The sequence below is a fragment of the Nyctibius grandis genome, chromosome 22, assembly GCF_013368605.1.
Source record: "Nyctibius grandis isolate bNycGra1 chromosome 22, bNycGra1.pri, whole genome shotgun sequence".
Lineage (NCBI taxonomy): Eukaryota > Metazoa > Chordata > Aves > Nyctibiiformes > Nyctibiidae > Nyctibius > Nyctibius grandis.
In genome coordinates, this window is record NC_090679.1 from 4409735 (window position 1) to 4434924 (window position 25190).

Sequence of the window (25190 nt, forward strand, 5' to 3'; positions counted from 1 at the left end):
TTTTGAATATATGTATGGTTACTATTTACCCTTAACTGTATAATTATGTGATTGTTCATCTCCTGTACTAATGACCTTGCCTTTTACAGGCTTTTGAATGGTTTCTCTTTTCCTCATTTAAAAAATGGAAGAAAAATCAAGAGCTAAAATATTCCCCGATTTTGTTACTCAAAGAAATTTCTACTCCTATCTTCATCCTAGTTATCTAGTACGTACATTATAAATTCAGCTCTCATTGGGCTGGTGCAAAGCGTTATTAAAGGAGTATTCCTTATTCTGCCAGAGACCAGATTTTGGTAAATTTCTCTCTATATTATTACAGTTTGAGGATTCTTCAAATCTGTGACATTGTGACTGAAACTAAATGAACTGGGACATCTTAGAAGTGGCACTCCTTAAACAGAGCCACACCTAAGAAGGATGCTTATTTGGCAGTAGTTTGCAGAATACCCACTAGCAGGTCACTCTGTAATTTGTGAAGTTTTACCCTCCCATGTTTATACATGCGTTCCCATGGGGTTTTCTTCTTTCACTGAGTATTCCCTGTGCTTTCTATTAACCGACTTACCCAACATTCAATATGAAAAGCTCTCTGCGTCAGACTTTTTTTTCACTATGAACTTTCTTTTTTAGCCAGTTTCTCTGTTAACCACACTCCAAGATTTTTTTAATGTTTAAAAGTGGAGCCCGTTATTACATAAAAATTAAAAACCTAATATAAAACCCTATTGGATATAATTTAAATATTTTTCTTATTTCAGATATGAAATAAAACTGTTCCAAAAATTACTAGTTACTCCTTTGGTTTTACTTTAAAATGGAAATATGATTTCTGTGCACTTTGTCCCTGCTTTCAGCTGTGGCTGAGTAGCAACTTGACAGAACAACAAGAAGAAGTTCATGTAACACCTTTCCACACCCCGTCTGGCTTTAAAAGCTGTACAGTATTTTATCCTGTGTAAGAGTTATACAGTTAGAAAATTATATGGAACGTTTATATGCATGCTGCATTACACTAAGATTTATGTCAGTACATCTTCCTTCCTTGATGGAAAAGCCCCCATTTATGCAGACTGGATGCATTTTACATCATTGTCTGTTGGTGTAGTATGAATTATTTTTAAACTCTGAGTAAATTCATATCTATATTGGAGCTCCTGTGTATACACATGCTTGAATCTGTCTCAGTTCTTCTGTTTTCCCCTACTGTGAAAAAGCAGAAAGCAACATTATTCTAGTGAGAGTCCCTTTTGCCAGGGTAGTGTTGGTAAACAGTGGAGTTAACAGGGCAGCTTCAGGGCAATTACCTCTACAGCTCCATTTATTTCAACTGTTTTGTACCAGAATCTTGAGGATCCTTGTGAAAGGTTCGGGATGTTTGGGGATTTTTTTTTTGGTGCAACTTCATGTATTCATTGTCTAGGTCCTGGAAAAATCTCTTTATAAATATTTCTGTAATTTCCTGAACAACAAAGTGACAAGTTAACTTCTTTTTTAAGGATGAGTACGTCTTCTGTTTACCCTTCACCACCTCCATAGACCAGAACAGACCATAGTTAGCTTTCAACCCACAAGAACCGTAGTCAAAACAATTTTAAAATATGGAGGTAAAGAGAAGTTTTTATTCTTTAAAAAAAGCTATAAATACAACAGTAGCTTATTAACTCTTAATTTTCATTCTGGTTTTAATGTTCTTTTTACAAAACTAAACAAATTACCAGAGTACAAATATAATGCTCTTAATGCGGAAGGGGACAAATGACAATTGGAACTGCCAAATTAGAAGCACTTTGGCATTAGTGTACATTTAAAATATCAGGAAAAAGTACCAGGCTCCTCACATAAAAGTTTGTCCAGTTGTTACAGCTGCTAAAAAAGGAACAGTGATTTTTAGATAAATTTAATTTTAATTTCTCAGCAACTTGGATCTTATGGCTTACTTAGCTACGCCTTCCAACCTAGCAGAAGGGATGTCAGCCAGGTAAGGCACTGCTGATTTTAATCTCAGCCTAAGAGATGGCTGCATATGGCGTTTGCACGTGTTCCAATACTGGACTGCGTGCACTTTGACAAAACCAATATTTATTCTTCAGCAAGAATGTCTGGTATTAAACAGAGTTAAAGTTTTTTCCATGAGTATCTTCAGGATTTGGTGAGATTTTTGATGGCCTGCTGACAAAAAACATTGTGTTTTTGGAAGCTCAAGTGCAGCTGTGCTATGGCTCAAAAAGAAATAATAAAATAAAATCTTAGATAATTTACAATAAAATGGGTTGGTGGATTCATAGGGATTGCTATTAATTAATCCTAAACATACGCAGTTGGTACATTTGTTAGTGTAATGGATGCGAGTTGTTGGAAAATTATTTTTATTGGGCCTTGTTTTTTTTGTAAGATCAATTTAAAAGCAAGAGGAAAGTTTCTGGAGCTTTCAGCAGTTTTAAGCAGAACTAGTATAATAAATCTTTGTTTTAACTATTCACAAATATATTGTATTAGTCTCATCTCTGATCATGTAGTTGAAATTTAATTTATTTTTTCTGTCTTCAGTAAGTGCAGCTGAAAAAGAACAAAATCAATTAAAGGGTGACTTAGTTCTGGGAATACAGGAGGTGGCTCTGTTTAGTTTTAAGGAAGTGAATCAGTATCCAAGGCATTCATCTTCACAGTATGTGTAAATTCAAAGTATATGGCTTAGAAATAAAAGATGTTACTGCACTTTAATGAACTCAGATTACTCAGTTCTACGCTTTTCCCTTTGACCCAGCTGCTGATCTCCCGTGCAGCCGGTGTGTTTTGCTCTGCAGTCCTACACAGTTGGCAATCCCCCCTGGGTTTTTTCTGCTGTTAAGTATTATACCTCTGGGCAGGGCACTAGCTCCAGCTCACCCCAGCCATTGTATCACTTCCTTCACATTTCCAGTTTGATTTCCAGTCCTTTCAAATGCAAGAGACTGGCCAAGCTTTAGTACAGTAAATAAACCGGGGGTAATATTTTTAATCTTATTCTTCGCTTGTATTTTGTGTGTGTGCTGCCGTCATTCCTATGGAATACTGACTGCATCATCTTTAACATGGCAATGAGTACGCTGGGACACTTGGCAGGACAAGCCATGCTTTGCCAACTTGACTGACCATCTGGTTTGGTGGCAACAGGGACATGGACTAGCACTTCGAATAAGAAATTAGTGAAACAAGCAGCCCGACAGCACCGGGGTACTTGGGATTCTCAGTGGATATCTGACATGCCAGGGCAGGAAGTTTCTTCTGGCCTGTGAGACCAGTCTGGAAACTGGCTAAAGTAATTGTGGTGAAGCAATTAGTGGGTTGCAGAGGAGGAGGTAAGAGATGCAGCATGAAGCCGCATAGATCCCTGAAGGCAAGGATGGAAGATTTCATCTGATACAGCAGAGCTGAGACTCGGAGTGCGGACAGCAGTGGTTACGTGAGGAGGTGAAACAGCTGACTTTTTTGGTGACTGTGCTCTGGACGAGCTAGTTCAGTTTTTAAGCAATGATTGCTTGTTCCAAAGGATTACCTTCCCACTTCATACTAAATATGTTATCCATAATTTATTTGTACATACACCTTGAAGATGAACACAATGTTAATATTCTGGGAAAAGTAGTAAATTACACAACTGTGTGTGAGCACAGACTTGAGCATAAGTTAAATCAATTGCAGTAGAGTGTTCATCCTAGCCAGAGACTGTAGCAGAAATTCTGGAGTGGATTTGTGGCACAAAACCAACCAAACAACAAAACCCAGCAGCAGCAAAAACATTGCAGAGAATGAAAATTTTTCTTTTTGGTATATTGCTGGGAAATCAACATAAAGTTAAAAATAAATAAATAAAAATATATGGTAAAGGACATATTCTAAAAACCCATGCTACTTTTATGTCATACCATAAACCATTGTCTTACTGCTTTTATCTATGTCTGAAAGAGTCTTAAATGAAATAATTTCGAAATTGCCTTGATTGTCTAACTTGTAACATATCTTTAAATCTTACAGAGCAGCTGCTATTACTATTTCATTGTGTTATAAAATTGTGCTAGATTTTTTCCAGCTGGTAGTCTGCTGTTTTATAGTTGTATATCCTTTTGGCTAAATCATATGAATGTCAAGAAAACAGTAGAACAAGCTAAAACAGCCCAGCATGTTTTCAGTCAGAAATCAAAAGCTGTCAGTAAGATGTAGAAAGAGGGTGCCTGAGCTTCTGATCAGTCTGCTATAAAAGACAAGGAGACAGAACCAATGAACTATGTGAATGTATACATGGAAAATTAAAATCTCAGACCTGCTAAGAGTAGATGAATTTGTTATTGTAAATTAATTATTAGTAAGATGCCCTCATTGGCAAGCTGCAAGTCTGTGTGCATTAGGAGCTATTTCCCATCTCAGACATACTCTGTGCATCTGATGAATACCCGAGGTTGTTGCATAGCAGCCTATGCTAATGTTTACATTTTTGCACTTTTACAGCTAGAAGCAGTACAGTTTAGGCCAGCACATGCACTGGCAGTGACAGCTGTTTCTGGAGAAGAAACAGAACTACATTAGCAGGTCACTTCAAGTTCTGCTTATTTTTTAATTTCAGAGTGCTGTTGTTTAGTGTTTGCACAATATGATAAAGACGTTTGTGCTACCCTCTACATATGCCACAGTTCTCAAGGCTTAGTGTGGTTTTCTGAGGAGCTGGGACTCCAAACCACTGTGGCTCTTCATGGCATCACTGAGCATCTTCCATACTTTTCTGGTAATTATGTTGCTTTTTAGCTCAGGACACTAAACCGGTGTGATGACTCTAATTCTGTGAAAACAGTATATTGGGAGGCCTTCTCAGTTATGTGCTTGTGCTACAACAGAATATTGATGATTTTTAACGTTAGATTGAAACTGTTGTTTGGTTAGCTTTTCTTTAATTACATTAAAGATAACAGATTTATCACTTTTCCTCCAGAAAGATTTTTGCAGTTGTTTCTGAACTAAAAAAAGGGGGGAGAACTGTTTGGCCTGTAGAAATTCTTGATCACCCTTTTTATGTGCACCATTTTTCCAATTACTGTCACTAACATATGATGAGTTTTGAAACTTCTGGCTTTAACCTGAAAGGGAGTTCAGAATTAAATCTATCTATGTAGTATGGTCACTTCATACACCACAAAAATGTTGGGTCTTCTGGATAAGATTCTTTGCCCAATACAGAAAACTGTGCATTAATCAAATGTAAACCATGATTAGTGAATATAGGGTTACAGGTTGTGAGGATGGTAGTATGTAAGAGTTGTCTTACCTTACATTAATTGTGAGGGTAAGTAAAATGAGCATTTAAAACATCCAGTATTCTGCTAAAAAGGGGATATAAAAATAACTACATAATCTCTGGCTTTCGGAAGTCTTTGAATTATTAGGAATTATTCATGTTTCTGTTTTGTCTGCTTTTAAATGATGTACATGTGGTTATATATTTACACTTGGGCTCTATGTACCTAAATAGCGCTCTGTTAATGAGGATAAATGTTAGTTAAGTGCCTACATGAAATAAATATCCTCCTTGGTCCTTCCAGAACTACACTTGCATGAAGATTGCCCGCCCTACAGCCACTGAAATACTTCTACTAGATTAGAATAAGTCTGTAGCTTCCTTCTACGTTATTTCTGTTGCTGTTTGTTTTTCCAGTGCATTTGCTTTATTTATTCTTGTGGTGCTAGTAATATTTGAAGTTACTACGGCAACCTGTCACCATCTGCGACTATAAAGTAGGCTGGGATTTAGTTGCTGGGTGTTGAAGTTTGTCATCTTACTCATATGACCCTAATGTTTTTCAGAGGTTTCTTTTCCTGTACCTGTTGCATCCACAGCTAATGTGCACTTTAACAACAGTGGAAAAGATTCCGCGTTCTTTGCCCTTGACCTTAGAAAGCCCTATTTGTTTTACAGAACACATCTATGATCCCTTTTGATGTACTTTGTATATACTCAACCAAAACAGCATTTGTTTTACCTTAGCCACTATTTTGCAGTGTTTATACTAAAGCCAGCCAGCATTATAGTTCATTTAAAGTTGATATTAATTATGCTTTTTTTTTTTTAAGTGGACAGGGAGTTTGAATGTTTCCTGAGACATTTTCTCCCCTGTCTCATGTTCCTGCTCCCGATAGAAGTGCAGTGTTCGTACTATCGATTTCCTTATTTCTTTACCTATTTTTTGAAAGGCTGTCAGCCAACTGGTTAATTCAAAAATTAGAATTCAGTGCTGTTTCTGTTCCAGGTTCTTTTACAATTAAATGGAAATGAATGTTTTTAAGTTGGAAAACATACATTTTATTAGATCTCATCATAGTAGTACAGTGTCTTCACAGTTATTTCTGTTACTTTTTCTGTTAGTATTCTCTCATCGGTCAAGTGTTCACTTTGATACATTTATTTTTTATACATTTGACCTAGTTCTAATCAACCTTTTCTGCTGTAATTCATAAGGATAAATCCTAACAAGCCTAAGCACAGCTGAAATTACTTGTTAGGATTCTATCCGAAGAACTTCACCTTCTCTGCCACAAGCTTTTTTACACTATTCAATCCCTGTGTATAATGCTTGACTTAATGAAATATATTTTTGAATCATAAGCATTAGACTATCGTGTTGGTACATGATGCTTGATTCTGAATTTCTTCTATCTGTCTAGTGATCATGCAGGCTGCATTCGAAGTGTAATAGATCATTCTTGTGCAGAACTTACTGGATTTTCAAGCAGTTCATGCTCTTTGCACGTTCTAGTAAGAGGTACTTAAACAGCATAGGAGAATTTAATTAAATACATAAAGATATTTGCAGATCTGATCACAGCTCTTTATAGTCCTGTATTACACTTAAGCTCTGCCAGTGAGAATGGTGATGCTGAGAGTGCATGAGTACTTTAAAGCTCCGAGGCTGCATCTGAGAAGCAAATCTTTATTGCTGGCGTTTGGGGATTAGGAGGGAGGGGCAAGCTTTTAACCTATAAAGAAGCTAGCAGTTAATTTCTAATAGTTGAGATCGCTGGCAGGAAAATTATTAAAGCTCGAACAGTATTTGTGTATTTCCTACTTTACAGTTACATGGAAATGATGGAGGAAGTTTTTCTGGCAAACCAGCTTTACTGTCACCTTCTTTTTTTATTTCTCATTCCGTCCCACTGATGTGAATTTGACAGGTTTGGTGTGAGGTACTGGCCAGCAATATGTGATCTTTGCATATGGCTCTTTTCAGTAATCAAGGCATATAATTTCTTAATTTTAAAATCACCATACACAGTTACTAAGAATAGGCACTCATGCTGTACCATAATCACAGATAGAGCTAGACACGTTTTAGAAGTTGGTTTCAACAAAAGAAATAACCTTCTTAAAAATTTTATGCATTTAAGCAACATATACATCTGTTCAATGCTTGTGAAGAAATGCTGCTTATCTCAAGAAGTGGTTATTTAACATGAGTATAGAAAGGCATTCTGTGGCAAATGCTTAACTACTAAAAATACAAGCTGTTTTGCATGTACAATTCTCTAACTTCTGTCAGTAATGATTTTCAAAATCAAGACATCAGAAGAAAAACCCCACACAATGTCATTACTGAATCCTTTGCAATTCATTATTACTTTCAGCTATACATTTAACATCACAGAAAAGATTTGTCTGATCCATAACTGTAAAAGTGAACTACTACAGCAGGAAAAGCAGCATTTCTTTTCAGAAGAGCATCAGTACCCGAGAAAACACGATTCCTTACCTGAAAGCTTTTGGCTTACCTGCAGAAAATGTGTCGTCTTAGTCTTAAAAAGTAGGCAAGCCTCTTAGTAGCACTAATGTTACTCCAAAAGAAGGCATAAGAGGTCCTTTATATTGTAATTTTCACTGTTTATATGCAAGAAGTGTGCTGGGTCTGCTCATGTAGGGATAAATAAATAAATAAAGGCAGGCAGCACAAACTGAACAGCAGCTAACATGTGAAAGTAAAAGACCTCTAGTGGCAATAACCTGAAGTTAAAGGAGGCTTCCCTTCTCTCAGGGGTAGACAAAATGGTTAGGTATGACAAAGTGCAGCTGATACGTCGGTAACGTGTGCCCTTGCTGCCTTTCTGATGTAACAGAAGTATAACGGGAACCACAGTTAAACAGAGCATCTGACCACTCTGGCCAGAGGGGCTGGGGGTCCCTTGTGTCAATTCTAAACCAGTCTGATGGAAAGATCTAAGTAAATATAGAAAATTATTTGCATGCTCATCTACTTCATAGTGTCTTATTTTAAAAAAATCAAAGCACTTAAAGCAGGTTCACTTTTAAAACAATAATTTAAACTTCAGCAAATTAAAAGGCTGGTTAAGGAGGATTCTTCACTGTCTTAAAGGAAAACTGCAAATCATTAAGCTCACTATTATTGCTTGAGAGAGAAATGTCTTTGTGACTTTCAGTAAATTACAGTGAAAACCTGGGATTATAAATCACTTTATATCTCTCATCATTTCTGCTTTAGGAATTGAGAAACATAAAATATTTTCTTTTGAGGAAGTTTGAAAGAAGTTTTGAGAGATGAAAGTAATAGTATTCTATAGAAGTTTTATGGAGTTCTGTAATAGCTACTTAAATGCCTGCAGAATGTAAAAAAATATCCTTTCTTGCAATATTTCTTCCTGTGAATAGCCTGTATTTCTAGAATGATTAGAAAATTTTGGTGCTAATATATTTTCTTCATATGAATTCCTAATAAAAGAATCCTAGGCAACATCACATGCCTTTTAGGAGTCTTCAGGTAAAATTGAGTTGTACTTTGTATACAAAGTGTTCTAGTCACAATGTGTGTTTCTATGTGGAGTTTCATAAATGAAGCAACTTTCTCACCAGAGCCTACCCCTTGCCAGGGTAGCTTTTGAATTATCCTTTTCGAGTTCTTAGTATGTTTCTTTCATCTGGGCTTGCAAAAGCCTTGAATATTGTTTTATTTTTACAGACATTAAAGGATTTACGAGGCATCTAGAGTAGTTCAACTTTAGAAAGAATACAATCCAGTATCCTAAGCAATCTGCCTGTGTTGATTTCTGTCTGGTTTTCTTTCAGAGTCACTTTGTGGCATGCATGACAGCGATCTTAAACCAGATGAATGACCAACATTATTCAGTTTACATTGAAACTTTTCAGACAAGTTCAGAACTAGTGGTGAGTACAAAATAATCATGGAGGTGATAAGTAATTCAAGTATTTTATTTCCTGTGAAAAATCTGATTCTTCCTAGCATGAAGTCTGTTTCTGTATGTTTTCTGCCTCTATGTCATTGTGTTGCCTCCCTCTTCTAATGGTGACCTTGGACAATACTGTAATCAGAAATTTGGAAAGACATAAATGTCACTGTTGTTGACCCTAGCACCAAGGTGGTAATGTAATAATCAAGAATAAGTAATGGGATCTTTGTGTTATACTGTTCTGAGTAGAAGAAAAACCCACACCAAAACCAACCCTCAACTATTTGAACCCTCCCTCCTCACTTTGCACACAGTGATCCATTTCTACTTTTCATTTCAAGTATTGAATCTACTCCCGGTCCACATAATGTTGTATGCTAACTGCAGTAAATGCCTTGTTCTTGCAACGTATCTTTTTATTCCAGTTGTTTCTGGCATAATTTAATGATACTTGGGGTATATTCCAGTTTGTACCACTGGTCATTATGTTCTAGAAGGTTTCACTAGTCCTGTGTCGGTTCTTTTATACTCCTGACACAACTCTGAAATAAGTCTGGGTATTGGCAGAGGTTTTGATTACGCCATCTGCGGTTTGTGCATGGAGGTAATATTTTCAGTTGGCGAGATTTGTTCGTTTTCCTTTCTTTCTTAAAGTCAGAGTGTTGCCATAACTGAAACGCTAACAGATCTTGGGTAGCTTTGGCAATTCTTCATGTGCTTTACTTTACTTGAAAATGTAACAGTATTTTAACATAATTTCAGCTTCTAAGCAGTTTGGGTACTTGGCCCTAGAAGTTTTAGTAATCCTTAAACTATTTGAATAGTTCTGCAGAGGGAAAAAATAAAAAAGACAAGATATCAATATGTTCAATGGGGTTTGCTGTTTTTAAAGGCATTGGTTTGTTGTCTCCTTTTTTTCCATACCGTAAGTTTATGTAAGTGAAGATGACAGATTTGTTTTCAAATAATGCTGTTGAGAGCTATGGTTCACTTGGTTCTCTGTAAGTAATATGACAAGAAAGAGTACAGACTTCGCAGAGAGCTGCTTGTGAGGTTTTGGTAATAGACGATGACATTTCAGCTTGTTAGTCTCGCAGACTGCTGGGTGACGTGCTCAGAAGTTCAAGGGTAAAACCGCATATATGTGCTGTACATGAAACAGACCTGAAATGATTATGTTAATTGTATTTAAGTTCATTATACAGTGAATACTCTAAATACTTCTAGGAAAGAAATAGTGTTTGGTTTATTTGAAAACTTTCTCTCAGTGCCTTCAATTTGTAATTTTGAATACTAAATTTGGATTAAATGGACTAAATAAAAAAATCCTATATTTTTCAAATCTATTAATTCTTTATGCATAGTGAGACTCTTTTGCTAATTAATAAAAAATTTAACAGCTCTACTCCCAAGTACAATAACTTTTTCTTTCCGTTCCTTTATGGCTTATCTTTTCTGAAGAGCCCAATGTAATGACTTTTAGCTTTCATTTGGAATCTGAGACTGCTGTTTTACAGGGCTTCAGTTCCAGTCTTGGGCTTACTGATATCACCAGCAATTTTTCCGTTGACTTCACTGGGAGCAAAGTGGAGCCCTCCATCCATTAATCACAGCAAGAACACTTAAACTTTGTGTTACACAGTGACAGACTTACTGTATTTTGTTGTTCTAGGACTTCTTGATGGAAACATTCATAATGTTCAAAGATCTCATTGGAAAGAATGTTTACCCTTCAGACTGGATGGCAATGAGCATGGTGCAGAACAGGTAAAATGGGGCGGGAGGATCAGTGCTCACGTTCCATGTGCTTGTGAAAAGTGAACTCATTTCATATCTTACAAAAGTTTTGCTGTGCAGTCTAAGATGATTATATGATTCCAGTTTGGTGAATGCCAAGAAGGTCATCATCTGAAGTAATTTACTTACAATACCTTAAATAGGTACCTGCCTGTGCTTTAAGTACACTTACAATGGAAAGGAAAAAAAATGTATTTAACGGTAAAGTGGAAGTACATAGTTGGTCTCTGTGTTGACAGTCAACAGAAGCCAACCTGTAAAAGGCGCATTGAACCTTAAATGTACAATTTCTGCACAGGGTTAGAATGTCCTCGCTAATACGTCAGCAAGTTCATTGTGATGCAAGAGTTATCAAACACAATTTTCTTTCCAAACTGATATGGTTGCTTGGATTGCTAAAAGATATGATGATAAAGACCAAACCTTTGAGCGCAACACGCTATTTGTAGAGGAGGTTGGATCCATGGTGCTTACTGTAGCTCACATTATTGAGGAAATATATTGCTACACTATAGATCATTTGGGGTTGCATCATGATTGATTGCTTCAAATTCAGGTATATTGCCTCTATAGATCAAGATGGCATCTAAGCAAAAGTTTGTATGATGAAATTTATCATGCTCCCTGTTGTTTGCTCTATGAGAGCTTGCTGTTAATAAGAAATCTTTGATTACTCTTAGAAAATTGACTGAAGGAATATCTTGTGAACATGAACTGTGCAGATTGTACACCTTTGCCCACAGCTATAATCTGACTGTTTTGGTGTCACCATAAATGATGGTGGGATAAACAAAGTATTTCTTGACCTGTGTTAAGCCCAGGACCACTGTTATACTGGTGTTAGGATTGCAAGTAGCATAAGTGAAATTTCACATTAAATAGATTGTGATGCCACATGAGCTCTTCTCCATTTATCATTTCCATATCATGTGATACTGAATTGGAAAGAAAAGAGAAATGATCGTTGTGCACCTCCACCATTGATAACGGTTTTAGACAGCTGGCTTGGGCCAGTATATCAGTGATGGATTCCTTCAGAGTATCTTTGAAATATTGCTTGTTTGAAGAGGAAGAAAATGTTCTTCCCTTGAGCTGTGAGTTTTGTTGTTTATTATGAGCATCAGTTAGAAATGAATGTTTTTGGCAACAAGGAGACGCCAGTATATAGGGTACAGGATGGCCTATGTGGGGATTTCTTTCCTAATAATTGTTCCCAGCCATTCTGAGGTACTGACTTTTTTATTTTTGTGCCTCTAGTCTATAACAGAGGAAAGCAAGGAAGAGTTGGACTGAGAATGCAAAGTAAAACACATGGCTGCTCTAAACAAAGTTAGTTCGTTCAATTTGTTTATTTGTGGAGCTTGTAGGTGAGGAAGAGTTTCCTCAAAATTTAACATGTAGAGGTTTTACAAGCCATCTGCATATGTGGAAGGAATTGAACAAAAAAGTAGCTGTGTGCATGTGAGCACCTTACCTTGTGGATTTTTTTTTATTTGCCAGATTTCTTCCTCTTCATACTTAGTGGAATTCATGGCTAAAAATCTCACTGAAAGGGATCTGGATTTGGGGGAAAAAATCGCTTCATTTACATTTATTTATTTGGGTGTTACCTTCAGGGCCAAACTTATTCTTGCTTCTTATTCTCAAAAAGCCACTTTGAGTTTATAGGCTGGATTGGATTATGAAGTGAATGTGCTCTTTTTTTTGAGCAAGACTTCTGTTGGTGAGGTGGATTTTGATCACCTGTACGACCATTATTTTAGTTTTGTAGAAATGACAGTAACATTGAGTTTTCTAGAAGTCCGTCTAAGAATTAAGTCTCAAAGATGCATAGGTTCCAATTAACTTAGAAGTCCACTGATGCTGTTTATCTGAAATGTCACAGTTATGTAAATTTACTCTTCCAGTTTTGTAATATTGAAAAGGAGAGAACAGAGGATACTTAATGAAGTTGATAATCTCCTAGAAAGTAATCTTTTCCTGAGGAAAAGATTTGCTAAGAAAATTTACAGCATTATGAAACCCAATTTTGATATTGGATACATTTTCATCTAGGATTTGAATAGAATGATGAAACATTTGAATAGAATGATGAGTAGAATGATGAAACATTTTCTTTTCTGGGTTCCATGATTCAAAGCGAGGGTTACGGTTCTAGTGGGTAGTGACGGTGGCAATAAGGCCTCAGGTGCCTAAACCTCGCTCTCTGTCACTCATGTACACTAATGTTCATGCACAGAGATCACTAACCCCTCCTCTGAGGTGGGCAGATACATAAATGCTGGTGGTTGTGTTCATTCCAGGTAAGATTGTAAATGATAATAGTTTCATCCCACTTGGTTCTCTGTCTGAGCCAGTGTTTGGCCTATAAATGTAAAATCTAATTCAGTGCACATTCCTATGTTGCTGCTGCTGCAATTTGCAATTGTTTTTAATGTGGCAAGGATTACTCTTAAAAAGTATCAGCTTAGTACTAAAGTAACCTAACAGTCTTCTACTGTGTGTAAGCATATCAAACCTTTCGTATGAAAACTGTTTCTCTTAGCTAGCAAATGCTGTTACCATCTGCATTATTCACAAGTATAGGATTTTTTTTTTATTCTGTGGGGGTGGGGAAAGTGTCAATCCTTGCTCAAAGAATATCCCTTCGGGGCTTGGGGGTTCACCTGGCAGTATCTATATTGCCTCAGTTACTGGCAACAGAAATTCATTTGTGGTGCTGTACCTCTGTTGATAATGCCTCCTAATGACTGAACTTTGTGGGAAAATTTGGTCCAGGCAGGCTTTGTTGCTCTAAACCTTATCCTGCATTGGACAGGTGAAATGAAAATATTTAAAGAAAAAAGTCAGTATTAAAAAAAAAAAGTGTTTAGCAGCTATTTAACAGTGCTTCTGTAAACACATTGCTTACCTAAATTGACTTGGCACTGTTTGTACTCTTTGATTGTGTTGCTGTTACCAAGATTACAAGGAAATGAGTTATTGATCTTACTTTCATGTCTTAATTTTATGCTATATCAACAACTGGGAGAGGGGATTTTTGTTATCAGTCTTTATAGAAATTTGGGTTTGTTTTTGTTTGTTTGTTTGTGTTTTTTTTAAGGGGGTGGGTGTTTTGTGAAATCAATTGAAGACTAATTTAGATTTCTAGATTTGTCTTGTTAACATCTTTTATGCCAAACCATAGAAGTAGCAAAGAAAAACTCACACGGGATCAGGCTGGGGTCTCTTTCAATAACAATGAGAGAAGAAAATAAATAAAAAACCCACAAAAAGTGTTAGCACAGCTCAGGTTTTGCATTCTTAATTCACCTGTTCTGAGTAGGAGGCTACATGCAGGCCTTTTTACACCCTGAAGGAGGTATTTTACTTTAAGAGTCTCCTCTTTCTGAACTTGCAGAAATATTAGCTACCGACTGTAAGGCATGTCTGTTGTGTAACGGAGCCAACGGCGCGGAATGGAGCTGGCACTTCTTCCCCACAGGCATTCAGCAAAGCCTGACAGTCTCCCCCAGATGATCTCTTGTATTTTGTACCTAGCAGGGAAAGTGGGCACTGCAGGAATTTTGCTGTAGGATATGCTGCTGTACAGAAACATAAATTCAGAGTACATTTACTTGGCAGAGGAAAAGGAAGAGCTTAACTAGTACTGCAAGTTTGGTCCTGTTTGTGGGTAAAAGGTGTTCCTAATGAGCAGGACACTCTAATTACTCTTATACATAAATGAAGACAGACAGTGCATGCATGGTATCAGGGATATTTCTACTAAATGTTAGAGTCTGGCATAGATAAGGGGAAAAAGAATGAGAGAATGCTGTCTTATAAGGTCCTGGAGAATTTTATTTTTTTTTTATTATTATTTTTTTTTAATGAAAGAGAGCGTGCACCATCTGGGAAGTGAGATGCCTCTGTCCCAAGGAAGGGAGAATGGTCACATTCACTTCCAGGAGAAACTGTTGTAGGAGAGTTGAAAGAAAGGGAGTAGCTGAATTGACTAAACTTACTTAGTCAAGCTTTGCCCGTATCAGGACTGAATGATTTAACTCAAATTACTTTAAATCACTATTATAAATAACGTGCTGTTTGCTCTCAAAGCATGTTCTGATTCCCGAAGCCCATTTGAAGGAGGCAGAGGCTGTGTGTACTGGTCCCACTGGACTGGGAGTGTTCTATTAGCAACTGAGAATCAAAAAGTAGAATGAACTACTTTTTCCCCCCCTGTTGTTTTCCCTTCTTCCATTAACAGCAAGATGGGAGGAGCACTTTTTTGTGGCATGCTAGATGGGGCAGAACACTTTGGGAAATAGTGAAATCCTCAGTGAGGTCATGAGGATATAATATCTGAGTTATTTTTGTGATCCTCCATGGCAGATTTAATCAACTTCTGTTCTAATGAAGGTTGCTTACTGCACACTTCTTAATAGTTGCTACTGCTTGTATGTGCACTTTATTCCACTTATGGTACTTAGACTATTGGCTATTAGCTTATTAAAAGCAATAATTCCTGGGTACATGGCATTTGTGGGGAAATGCTTTGCTGGTTTAGGTAATACCATGTAGTCTGCTTCTCTCTCAGCTATTCATAATTTTAATTTAGAGGCACATAATTCCTCCCAGGAAATTCCTGTACCTTATTGTCAAAATGAAGTGCACAGGGAGTCAGATTCGCTGAATAAAAGAAATGGTGAGGGGGGTTAAGCAACAAAAGGGAAGTATTCACATCCCTCCCTTCTGTTCCTCTGGACTTTGAAATGGTAATTGCTCAGACAGAGTTTGAAAGTACTTGATGTTATAATTACTACCTGGAATCAGTTTTGGTTGGTGTCCAGTCTGAAGAGGCTTAGTAAGCATTTCCATTGCTTGTGTGCCGTTTGAGTTTTTTTCTGAACCTTGTTGGCGTATTTAGGTATTTAAAAATAAAAGGAAACAGTTTCTCATATTTCAAGGTCAGATCCTATTTGCTGAAAAACTCATGTGAGATAACACTGTAGGGTATTTTCTAACACCAGTATGGTTAGGCTTTTTCTAAAATATGTTTCCATTACCTGTATATCTGAGTGTTTTCAGACGTCTGTTCGAGTCAAGTGTTCCCCAGCCCTTTTTAAGTCTAACTTGAAAGGTTTAGTTATAGGTATTTGGCAAAACAGCTGGAAATGTTGCCAGTTTTCTTTCATTATACATACTAAAAATAGCTGCTTATTTGCTGATGAACTGCTTTGTAACCCCCTCAAGACCTCGTTCTCATGTAGCTCACATGTTGTAGCAGCATTATTAATTTGGCAAAATCTTATTATGGCTTCGAATCAGTGCCACCTGCATCCCAAAGTACTTTGCCATTTCTCAGACTGTCAGGAACTGTAGATTCTGTTGGTATCATCAGGTCCTGGCCAACCAGCCAAATGAGGCAGAATGAGTTCCTGTTCATCACCTAGCAAGGGACCGTAGGGATTTCTTTTTAAGAAAGGGACAGTAGGGACTCCAGACCTGAGTTTTTTCATAGATCATCTGTGAATGCCTGTTAAACATGACTTCTGAAAAACATGTTTTGCACACTTATGCATATTTCTGAACAACTCTACAGTTGAATAAAAAAGCCTTGTCAGAAGAAGTAGCTGCTTATAGTATTGTCCTGTGGAACTTGACAAAAAGTTGCTTTGTGCATTATGAGATGGCATTTTTAACATTGTAGTCCCAATCTTTAAGTAATAAGCACACATGACAAATTCAGTGGCTGCTGGACTGCGTTTTCTTTTAAATTTTCTAAAGAGAAAACCTGAACAGCTGGTAGTCACAATTTAAGCGTATTATTCAAGAATGGTATGTATAATAATTTAGGAGAGAAGGGAAACTGAACACAGGTGGCAGAAAGTAGGGAAATATGCCTTTTTCAAGCCAGAAGCTTAACTATTTATGGGAGAGATGCTACAAACTATATTGCTACTACCAACTCACTGGATTTCATAGAATCATAGAATATCTCAAGTTGGAAGGGAGAAAAACACCAAATTAATTCAAATATTAGAATGACTTCTCAGTGTTCCACCTGTCTATTTGTGGAAATGAAAGCTTGTCATATTTTCATGTTTTAGAAATATTTGATACTGTGCTATACTGTGATATTTGATACACAATGTGTATTGATGTCAGTGGGTATTGTGACTGTTCACAGACACTAATGGATCTGGCCATATACAAGGCACACAAGTTCAGTTGATAAGGGTACGTGTTATACTTTACTCCAGCTGGTGCTGTAATATGCTGTTCGATTTATAAAAATTGTGGAGAGATTTTAAAATCAAGAATACCGTTTCAATTATAAAAATAGGAAAAAAATCCTCCTGAACTTCAGTTCTTTGATTATTAATATGAAGTCGTTCTGGTCTCATAGGAAATATAGAAGAAAAGTCAGATTTATTCTATCCGGCTATGCTTTAACAGTTTGCTTAAAACATTGCCTGGCTCATTATTTGTCTTGCAGAGAATAAAAAGGGGCATTTATTTATTTATTCCTAAGAGGAAAAAAAAATACAAGTAGTTTAGATTAGTTTTACTGTTGTTTTTCACAGATGTATTGGGAGTTAAGATTCATTTATGTAACTAAGGTTGGATGATGGTGTTGCAGTTTATTTTGCACAAATAAGGCAGAATTTAGAAGGCGGATCTGTTGTGTACAAGTAACTCCTTTGATCTTGTTTTCCTCTGGCGACTCTTGACTGGCCTAAGCGTACTTGACAGAAATGCAGTTGTTTTTCTTAAGGGCTTGAATTTTCAGGGGGTCAGAATGCATTTACACATAGGTTATGGCATATTGCAGAACTTTGTAATTTTAATATATGAAAAAGTATTTTAAGCAACAACTGTAAATGTCTAGTGAAAATATTCCTTTATGCACACATGCACAAAAGGGTAAATGAAGTATTGTAACAGGTTCAAACAGTTTGTACTGTTCTGTCACTGCTTTCATCACGTACAGTAATAACAGGTGTCCTTGGACAGTTTGGTTTTGCTGTGAGACTAGAAATGTCCTTGCTGAAGTGCAGTTTCCCTATTAATATAAAGTCCCTTTCAGAGGCAAAGGACATCTACTTTATCTATTTATTATTTTTCTTGCTGGGGTGTTTCAGTGTCTCAGAGTTCTCAGATTTGTATCTCCTTTCCATGAAATCTAAGTAACTCTGTTTCCTAGTTGTCTTTCGCAGTCCCTACAACAGTTAGTACTTGTAATAGGGCAAGTGGCAGAAGGTTAGTCCTGGGAAAATGGAATAAGGCAGATAAAGAGGAGAGGCAGTTGTTTCACTGTGGGTTGTAAATTTACTTCCATGGAGGGTTACGCTTCCAGCTGTCGCTGATACGTCTGACTGAGTCATTTAATGCTTTGCTGTCAGTTACAAGCCTAGCAGAGAACCTCTCTTCCATCTGTAGGTGTTTGAGCCTGGTTGCGCCTGATGTAACCCTACTTTTCAATCACTTGCACCAAATACTACAAGATGCTTATTCTGCACTAACTCTGCATGTTGCTCATTGTTACCCATGTTGTCGAACTATCTGCTTATCAAGAATCTAAACACTTAATTACGTGGTGGCTGCAGCAGATCATCTGCTCGGCAAGACAGGCTATTGCCTATCATGGTCGCAGCACACAGTGGGTTCCCATTACATTTTGACTGCAGTCATTTAGTCTTTTATCTAAAATGCAGAGAGAAAACATGCTGAGAGATGTCTCCTTCCCGCTCCCACTGCAGAGTATCTCATCTTTCTTGGTATCGACTGCTAGGATGCTCCTGCTTCTAGTGTATGAGGTCTCCTGAACTAAAAGCAAAGTCTTCAGTGGAGAGAACAACTCAACACAGAGAAACAACTTGTTAGTTTGGTGTTTTCAGAAAGTCATTAAGATAAACTGTTACGGTTCCAGATGCCACTTTGACTTGCATTTAGGAATCTCTAAGGTTCTTTGCTGTGTGGCCTGTTACAAAATATTTTTTGTATGTTTTCAGGTATTTTAATTTCAGTAAAACATTTGGGGATTAAGGCAATGAGTAGTATTTTCCACACTGTAGAACGTATGTGTAAATGAGTAAAAAAATAATGAAGAGATTACCCTCATAAACTGTTCTAAATCTGTCACTACAGAAAAGACTGAAAATACAAATTCAGTATTCATAATTTTCATCAGGTGTTGTAAACACTATTGAGCAATCTTTGTGTTCCCCTTTCTGATGAGTAACTTTGGCCAGCACTTCATATCTTAAGAGATTTTCAGGAAATTAAATAGATACAATTTTCTCATATTTAACATTACTGTGAACAGTTATTTTCATACTTTTAAACAGCAACATCACAAAATAACCCTGCTGGTGTATTATACATTTGCTGCGTAAACATCTTTTTTTAAAGACACAATCTGCTGATTCAGTGTAAATTCTGTATTGATACAGTTTTGGCCATAAAGTACTAAGCTCAAGTGAGCAGCAATTAGACAAGAGGCAGATGCATAGTGGTCTGTACCTGTGGTTACAGATCGTATTCTTAGCTTCAGAAAAAGCCAGGCTTCCCTGAAAGTAAATAATGTCCACCGTTATCCATTAGTTTCATGCAATTCTCCATTTTTAATCCTTTGACGTGTGAAATAATAAAAGTATTTCTAGAAATAGGCCCTAGAAACATCCGTGAAAATATGTTTACCAAAGTACCACCTCTGCACTATTCTTTGTACATATCATTTAGTCTTTATTTCTATATATCTAATATTACAGCAAGAGTAAATTAGTGTCAAAAGATGAAAAATAAAATCAGGGGAAGAATGGAGAAGTAATTTCACAATATCAGTTCAGACTTCCTTCAAAAGTGAAGGCCACGAGAGCTTTCATTAGTGTATGACATCTTGATATAACCATGTTAAGTCGTTACATTCGTGTACACTAACAGGGTTTCAGCTTTGTACTTATTTCCAGACTTGATCTAGCACCAAATACACCATGTGATTTTTTTTTTTTTAATTAAAAATATTTCTACTCTGCAAACAATTAGCTGGAATGCACAAAAAAGGAGACTGAAGTGAGAAGATACTCACAATATAAGGAAAATTACTGAAAATACCTTTCAAACTTAAGTTACTTATATCAGTCCACTATGACAGCTTTTTGTACGCTTAGATGTCAAGATGTGCAGTTTCTTAAAGCATGCTAAACGTCACATTTTCGAGAGTTTGGCATAAATATGTACCTAATGTGCAGTTTTGAAAATGTATTTTGATTTCTAAACGGGAGATAAGCAGTCTTTAAAGCATACTGTAAGTAGATGTTGAAGGAAAAGCTACATACAAAGAGGCTGTTGGCAAAGTCAAGAGATCTCAGATGGAACCTTCGCTTGTATAGCATCAAAGCAATCGCTCATTCTTGTCTTTCTCTAGGTGTTGCTTTTGTACTGCTGTCAAATTAATTCTGATACATTATGGCATGTATTATTTTTGTGTGCTTGGCATAGCTATTCAAGGTAAATTTTCAAATCATACTAATAAAGAAAATGAGTTGTACATAACAATTTATAATTGAAACAAGAGAAGCTGGATACCAGTTATTTTAAAGCAGTTATTTTCTGACTGTGCTATTTGGATAGACTCTCTTGCCATACAGTGAAAAAAAATATAGGAAAATGACAATTGCTTTACCATTAGAATTCAATCTGACGGGTACAAAAAATTATTATTCAGTCTGTAGTGATACTGAGGTGGCACAAGGGAGAAATATGATTAAATTATGCTACTTCCTTTGCACCACTAGCCATTTTTTCTAGTTACCATGGAAGTGGATTGCTTCCTAAGTGTTGCCATTATTGTGCTCTTAATAACCAGGTTTCACGTAGCTACAAGGTTTTAAATAGTGTTTCCGTCTTGCATTGTCCTTCCTTTCTAAATCAATGATAGCTTGCCAAGTTATTAGGAGATAATTTCTGCTGTTGCTTTGTAGAGATATCTGTTATTATCTTTTCACCTGCTTTCTTGGGCTTTCTCCTGCTGCTCTGTTTTGGTCACTGAAACAGTAAATGTGTATTTTTGATCTCTTCTATCACACTGATTGCTTGTCTGTTCTCTCTTCTGTGTATTTTGTAGCTTCCAGGTTTAGTTTATAATTACTGATCACTATTTCAGTCATTGACGATGATGAGCATTTGGGATTGGGTCTGACCTGCTTTGTTAGTCTCTTCTTTATTTGACATGCTGCCTTCTACCTGTGCACACAAGAAGGAAGAGGAAAAATGACAGAAGCCTACAAGAGCAGCCTACAAGAGCATCAGTTGACTTTAGCTGCTTTTCATTTGTGCTTGCTTCATGTTAAAAATACCTATCAGGTGTCTTCTGCAAAGCATTTTATGAGGATGCTACTAAATTTAGGAGTCAACCTAAATTATGTGGGAGTGTTACTTCAGTTCTGCTATTCCCTACTCCAGATTTCATGTAGTTGGCAAACTAGCAAGGCCATGTCTATCAGAACTTAGAAAAGGTCTTCAAAATAATAGCCAATGCATCTCCTAGGCTTTGAAAGAATTCCCCTCATATTCCTCATCTGCTCAAGTAGAGGATTCACTGATGAAAGTGCTGATTGATCAGCCTTTGGGGATTACAAAAAAACACCTGCCAAACTGAAGTTAGTGTAACTCCTTCATTGATTTTCAAATGTGATTTTTAAAAAACATATATTCCAGCATCTTAATGGTTTCTTTCAGTAAGAGCTTTCACAATGACACAGGAAATAATATTCTTTTAAAGCTTATCTCTATTTTTCTGTGTCTGATTATCCAGTAGAAGTTTGTACTTGATTGATTTTTTCCACCTGTCACTACATCAGTGTAATCACAGCTTTAGAAGTCATATTAAACATGAGTTTGAGTTGATGCTCATAAATACCGAAGTGAATGAACTCAGCCTTCATCTCAGTATCTGGATTATTCATCTCAAAGGTGAAGCAGTGAACTCCCAAATTTTAGATTCCCGTGAACCTGAAAAGACATTGAAGAGCATCTCACTGCTGTTGTATCACTGCTTTAAAAGAATTCACATGTAAGAGTCTGAGGAAAGGTCAATTAATGATTTTGGAAAGGTTTATAATTCTGTACCTGGTTTAGGCACCTTTGCCAGGGCCCCAGAAGTGTTCTGTGTCTGAAACTAGGTGCAGAAAAAGGCCAGCTTTTGCAAAGCCACCTACGAACAGGCAATGCCAATTTAAGGTGGGATTTGTTGTTGGGTTTGGTGATTTGGTTTTTTTTCCTGTAATCATCTCTCTGTTTTATGCTGCAAGGAGCTGATGCACTAATTCTAACTTGTTTGCTAAAAATAACTTGGAGTTCCAGATCTATAGTTTAGGTTTATCACCTATTTGCATTTCAAAAGCAAGGACAATGTGCAGACCTATTTTACCTATTTAAATAGAGAGTCATCATCTTCTAAGGAATACCCTTGAAATCCTACTTTGATTAACAACATGTTGTTTATGAATACAAAATTATTTCTTTGCTCCATCTCAGCCCCTCTGTTTTATTTTGTCTGAGAGAGAATCAGTTTGAAATCAAATTTTTATCTTTGGATGACTTAAAAATTTTCAGCTTTATCTGTCTTAAATTATTTCTATATGTTACTTACAGTACTGATTTATCTCTATTTAGAACGTACATCTAAGTATTTGAAACTAAGTACAGTTGCACAGGATTCTATTCATTGGGTTTGCTTTCAAGCCTCATTTTGAAAGTAACTGTAGAAAAGTTACCACAACTAAACACCTGAAAGAACAGATTTGTAGCCTTGTGTGATGGTTAAAATTAAGGGGAAATGTGACAAGAGGAGAACATTACACAGAAAAAAACACCTGATGACATTATCTGTGGGAGAAATCAAGATCCTGTCCTTTGGTCAGTCTGGGTCAGTCTAAACTTGCAAAGCAAAACTGAGCAGCAGTTCCCAAGATCAGAGAAAAGGTAAGCTCCACTGATCTGTTACAGAAGCAAGGGGAATTAAGTTATTTTAAACTGACAAGATAATCCCTTTCCGTAACTTTTCTCAGTAACTTCTGAAGTCAGACAGTACATACTGTGTTTTTCTGAGCTGTTCTGGGGCACAATTTTTTACCATCTCTTTTCTAGCTGCATCTTCTCCATTATGTCAGTTATAATTGATAACTGATGTTATGAATAATCATGTAAGGGATGACGACTTCTCCAATCAAATGACTTTAACTCTCTCCTCTTGGATCAATGTTTACTTCTTTAAATAGGAATATGCTGTCAATAATAATTACAATTATATTTTCTATTATTTTCAAAATGTTTTGTAAGTATTTATTCAGCTTCATACTTGTGGCTAGTTAATTAATGCCCTTTTTGGTGAAAGGGGAGGCTGAGGCATATAGAAGTGAAATCATGGAGGTAGGACAGCATGGCATTGGCAGGAGCCAGGAATAGAATTCAAACCTCCTGCCGAAGTGACTTCAATGACAGAAATAGATACACCCTTTAGGCAAAATACAAATGCATGAAAATATTTGGAACTTGACAGCCTGGAAGTATTGCATGCTTCCTGCAAGTGTGTCATTCCAGTATGTCAGATAAAAATACCTGTGAGAATGAATGGGATAGTCACAGACGATAGCTTACATATAATTATATTGTATAGAATCCTGTAAATATTTTTAATATTATAAGTAATTTTCACTGGACATTAAGTACTTCAGTATTTCTCAAGTGTCCTTGGGGCTTTTTATGTATGGCTAACATTAAACCACAAGCTCTTCACAAAATTTTGAAATATGACAGACAAGACATATGTCCATATTATGAAATAGATTTGCACTAATAAATGTCATGTATGTTTAAGTTATGATTATTTCTACTGTGCCTTGCACAATAATTTTTGTGCTAATAGACAAAGTACCTAAAAGTGTGGGGGTTTATTAATGTAAGAGATATGATCAGCACCATACCAGATCCTACCCAAACACGGTATTTAGGTGACATGTTTCGCCGCAGGTGCTGGAATAGTGTGTAAATACACAGAAGTTGGGAGATTTAAAAAAAGTCCCAAAAACAGAGGCCACCCCCTCCTACCCCAACAAAGGCTTTCTGAGGGAAGGGAGATGCTACTCTCTGAGCAGCTGGAGCTGGAGAACTTGATTACATGAGCTGGCATGAAATAGTACTTTGTAAATCAAAGGAGAATCTAGAGCAATATAGTTCTACCGAAAAGACGTGACGCCAGAAAGGCCTTGACCCAAAACTCCTGCTCGGAAGAGTAATGGGGCTGCTGACAGACAGAATAATGTGTGGGTGTCCGTGATGCTGCCTAGCTGTGTATGGGTTTTGTGCTGACAAAAGTAGACCATTCTTTTTAGAATCTTTTTTTTTTTTTTTTTTTTTCAAAATCTTAAGCTGTTTGTGTCAAGCATCAGGCAGTTTTGTAGAGATAAATGTACCTGTGCGAGTGAAGCGTTAGGGAAGAATGTGTTTATTTTCTTGTGGGTAGTGTGGGGCAGCTTGCAGGGGAAATCGCTTTTTCCAGAATAAGAGTTGATCACATAAAAGGCTGAAAAGTTAAGTACAGTAGCCCGTTGAGACCAACATAGGGTAAAATTGCAGTGGATGCACAGGGCATTTCGGTGATTATACAGAGGTTGTTTGGGAGTGGTGGTAGCCTGGCAAGAACAGTATTGAGCAAAATTAGGTTTCTTGAACTTGAGGTGATTTGATGACACTCAGCATTTCACAGATCAGACCCTTAATTCAGCTGGCAAGATTAGCTGAGCTAGTGTTAGAAGACTAGATCAGACTATGCCTTAGACCATTGGAAAGAAGCTCGTCTGAATGTGTGGGATGATGCAGCAGAGCAACACAGCACCCTTAGAAGTCCATTACCTGCCAATGGCACAGTTACTGTAGTAGTTAAATCTGTAACGTCCCTCTGATCACATTAAAAAAAAAAACCAAACCAACCCAAAAACAGTGTAACAAGATATAACACCATGTATAAATTACTTTATTTCCTTGATCACATCAACATTGCAGAGGAATGTTACATGGATGGAAAGATATTCCTTAGAGAAAAGAGGGCACAAAAAAGAATTTTTTCCTTGTGGAAAACCATAATCATAAGAAAGGATTTCAATCCAGCCAGTCATGTTGTTGCCCTA

At 36.8% G+C, this 25190-nt stretch overlaps 1 protein-coding gene across 1 annotated transcript in view; it reads left to right on the forward strand.

Moving 5' to 3' along the window:
* The window catches only part of DOCK2 (dedicator of cytokinesis 2), a 182192-nt gene that overhangs the window by 104946 nt on the left and 52056 nt on the right, over nt 1-25190 (forward strand). The window contains exons 28-29 of the mRNA XM_068417297.1: nt 9101-9199; nt 10895-10989. Of these exons, the coding sequence (XP_068273398.1) occupies nt 9101-9199; nt 10895-10989 (194 nt within the window). The remainder of the gene's footprint in view (nt 1-9100; nt 9200-10894; nt 10990-25190) is intronic.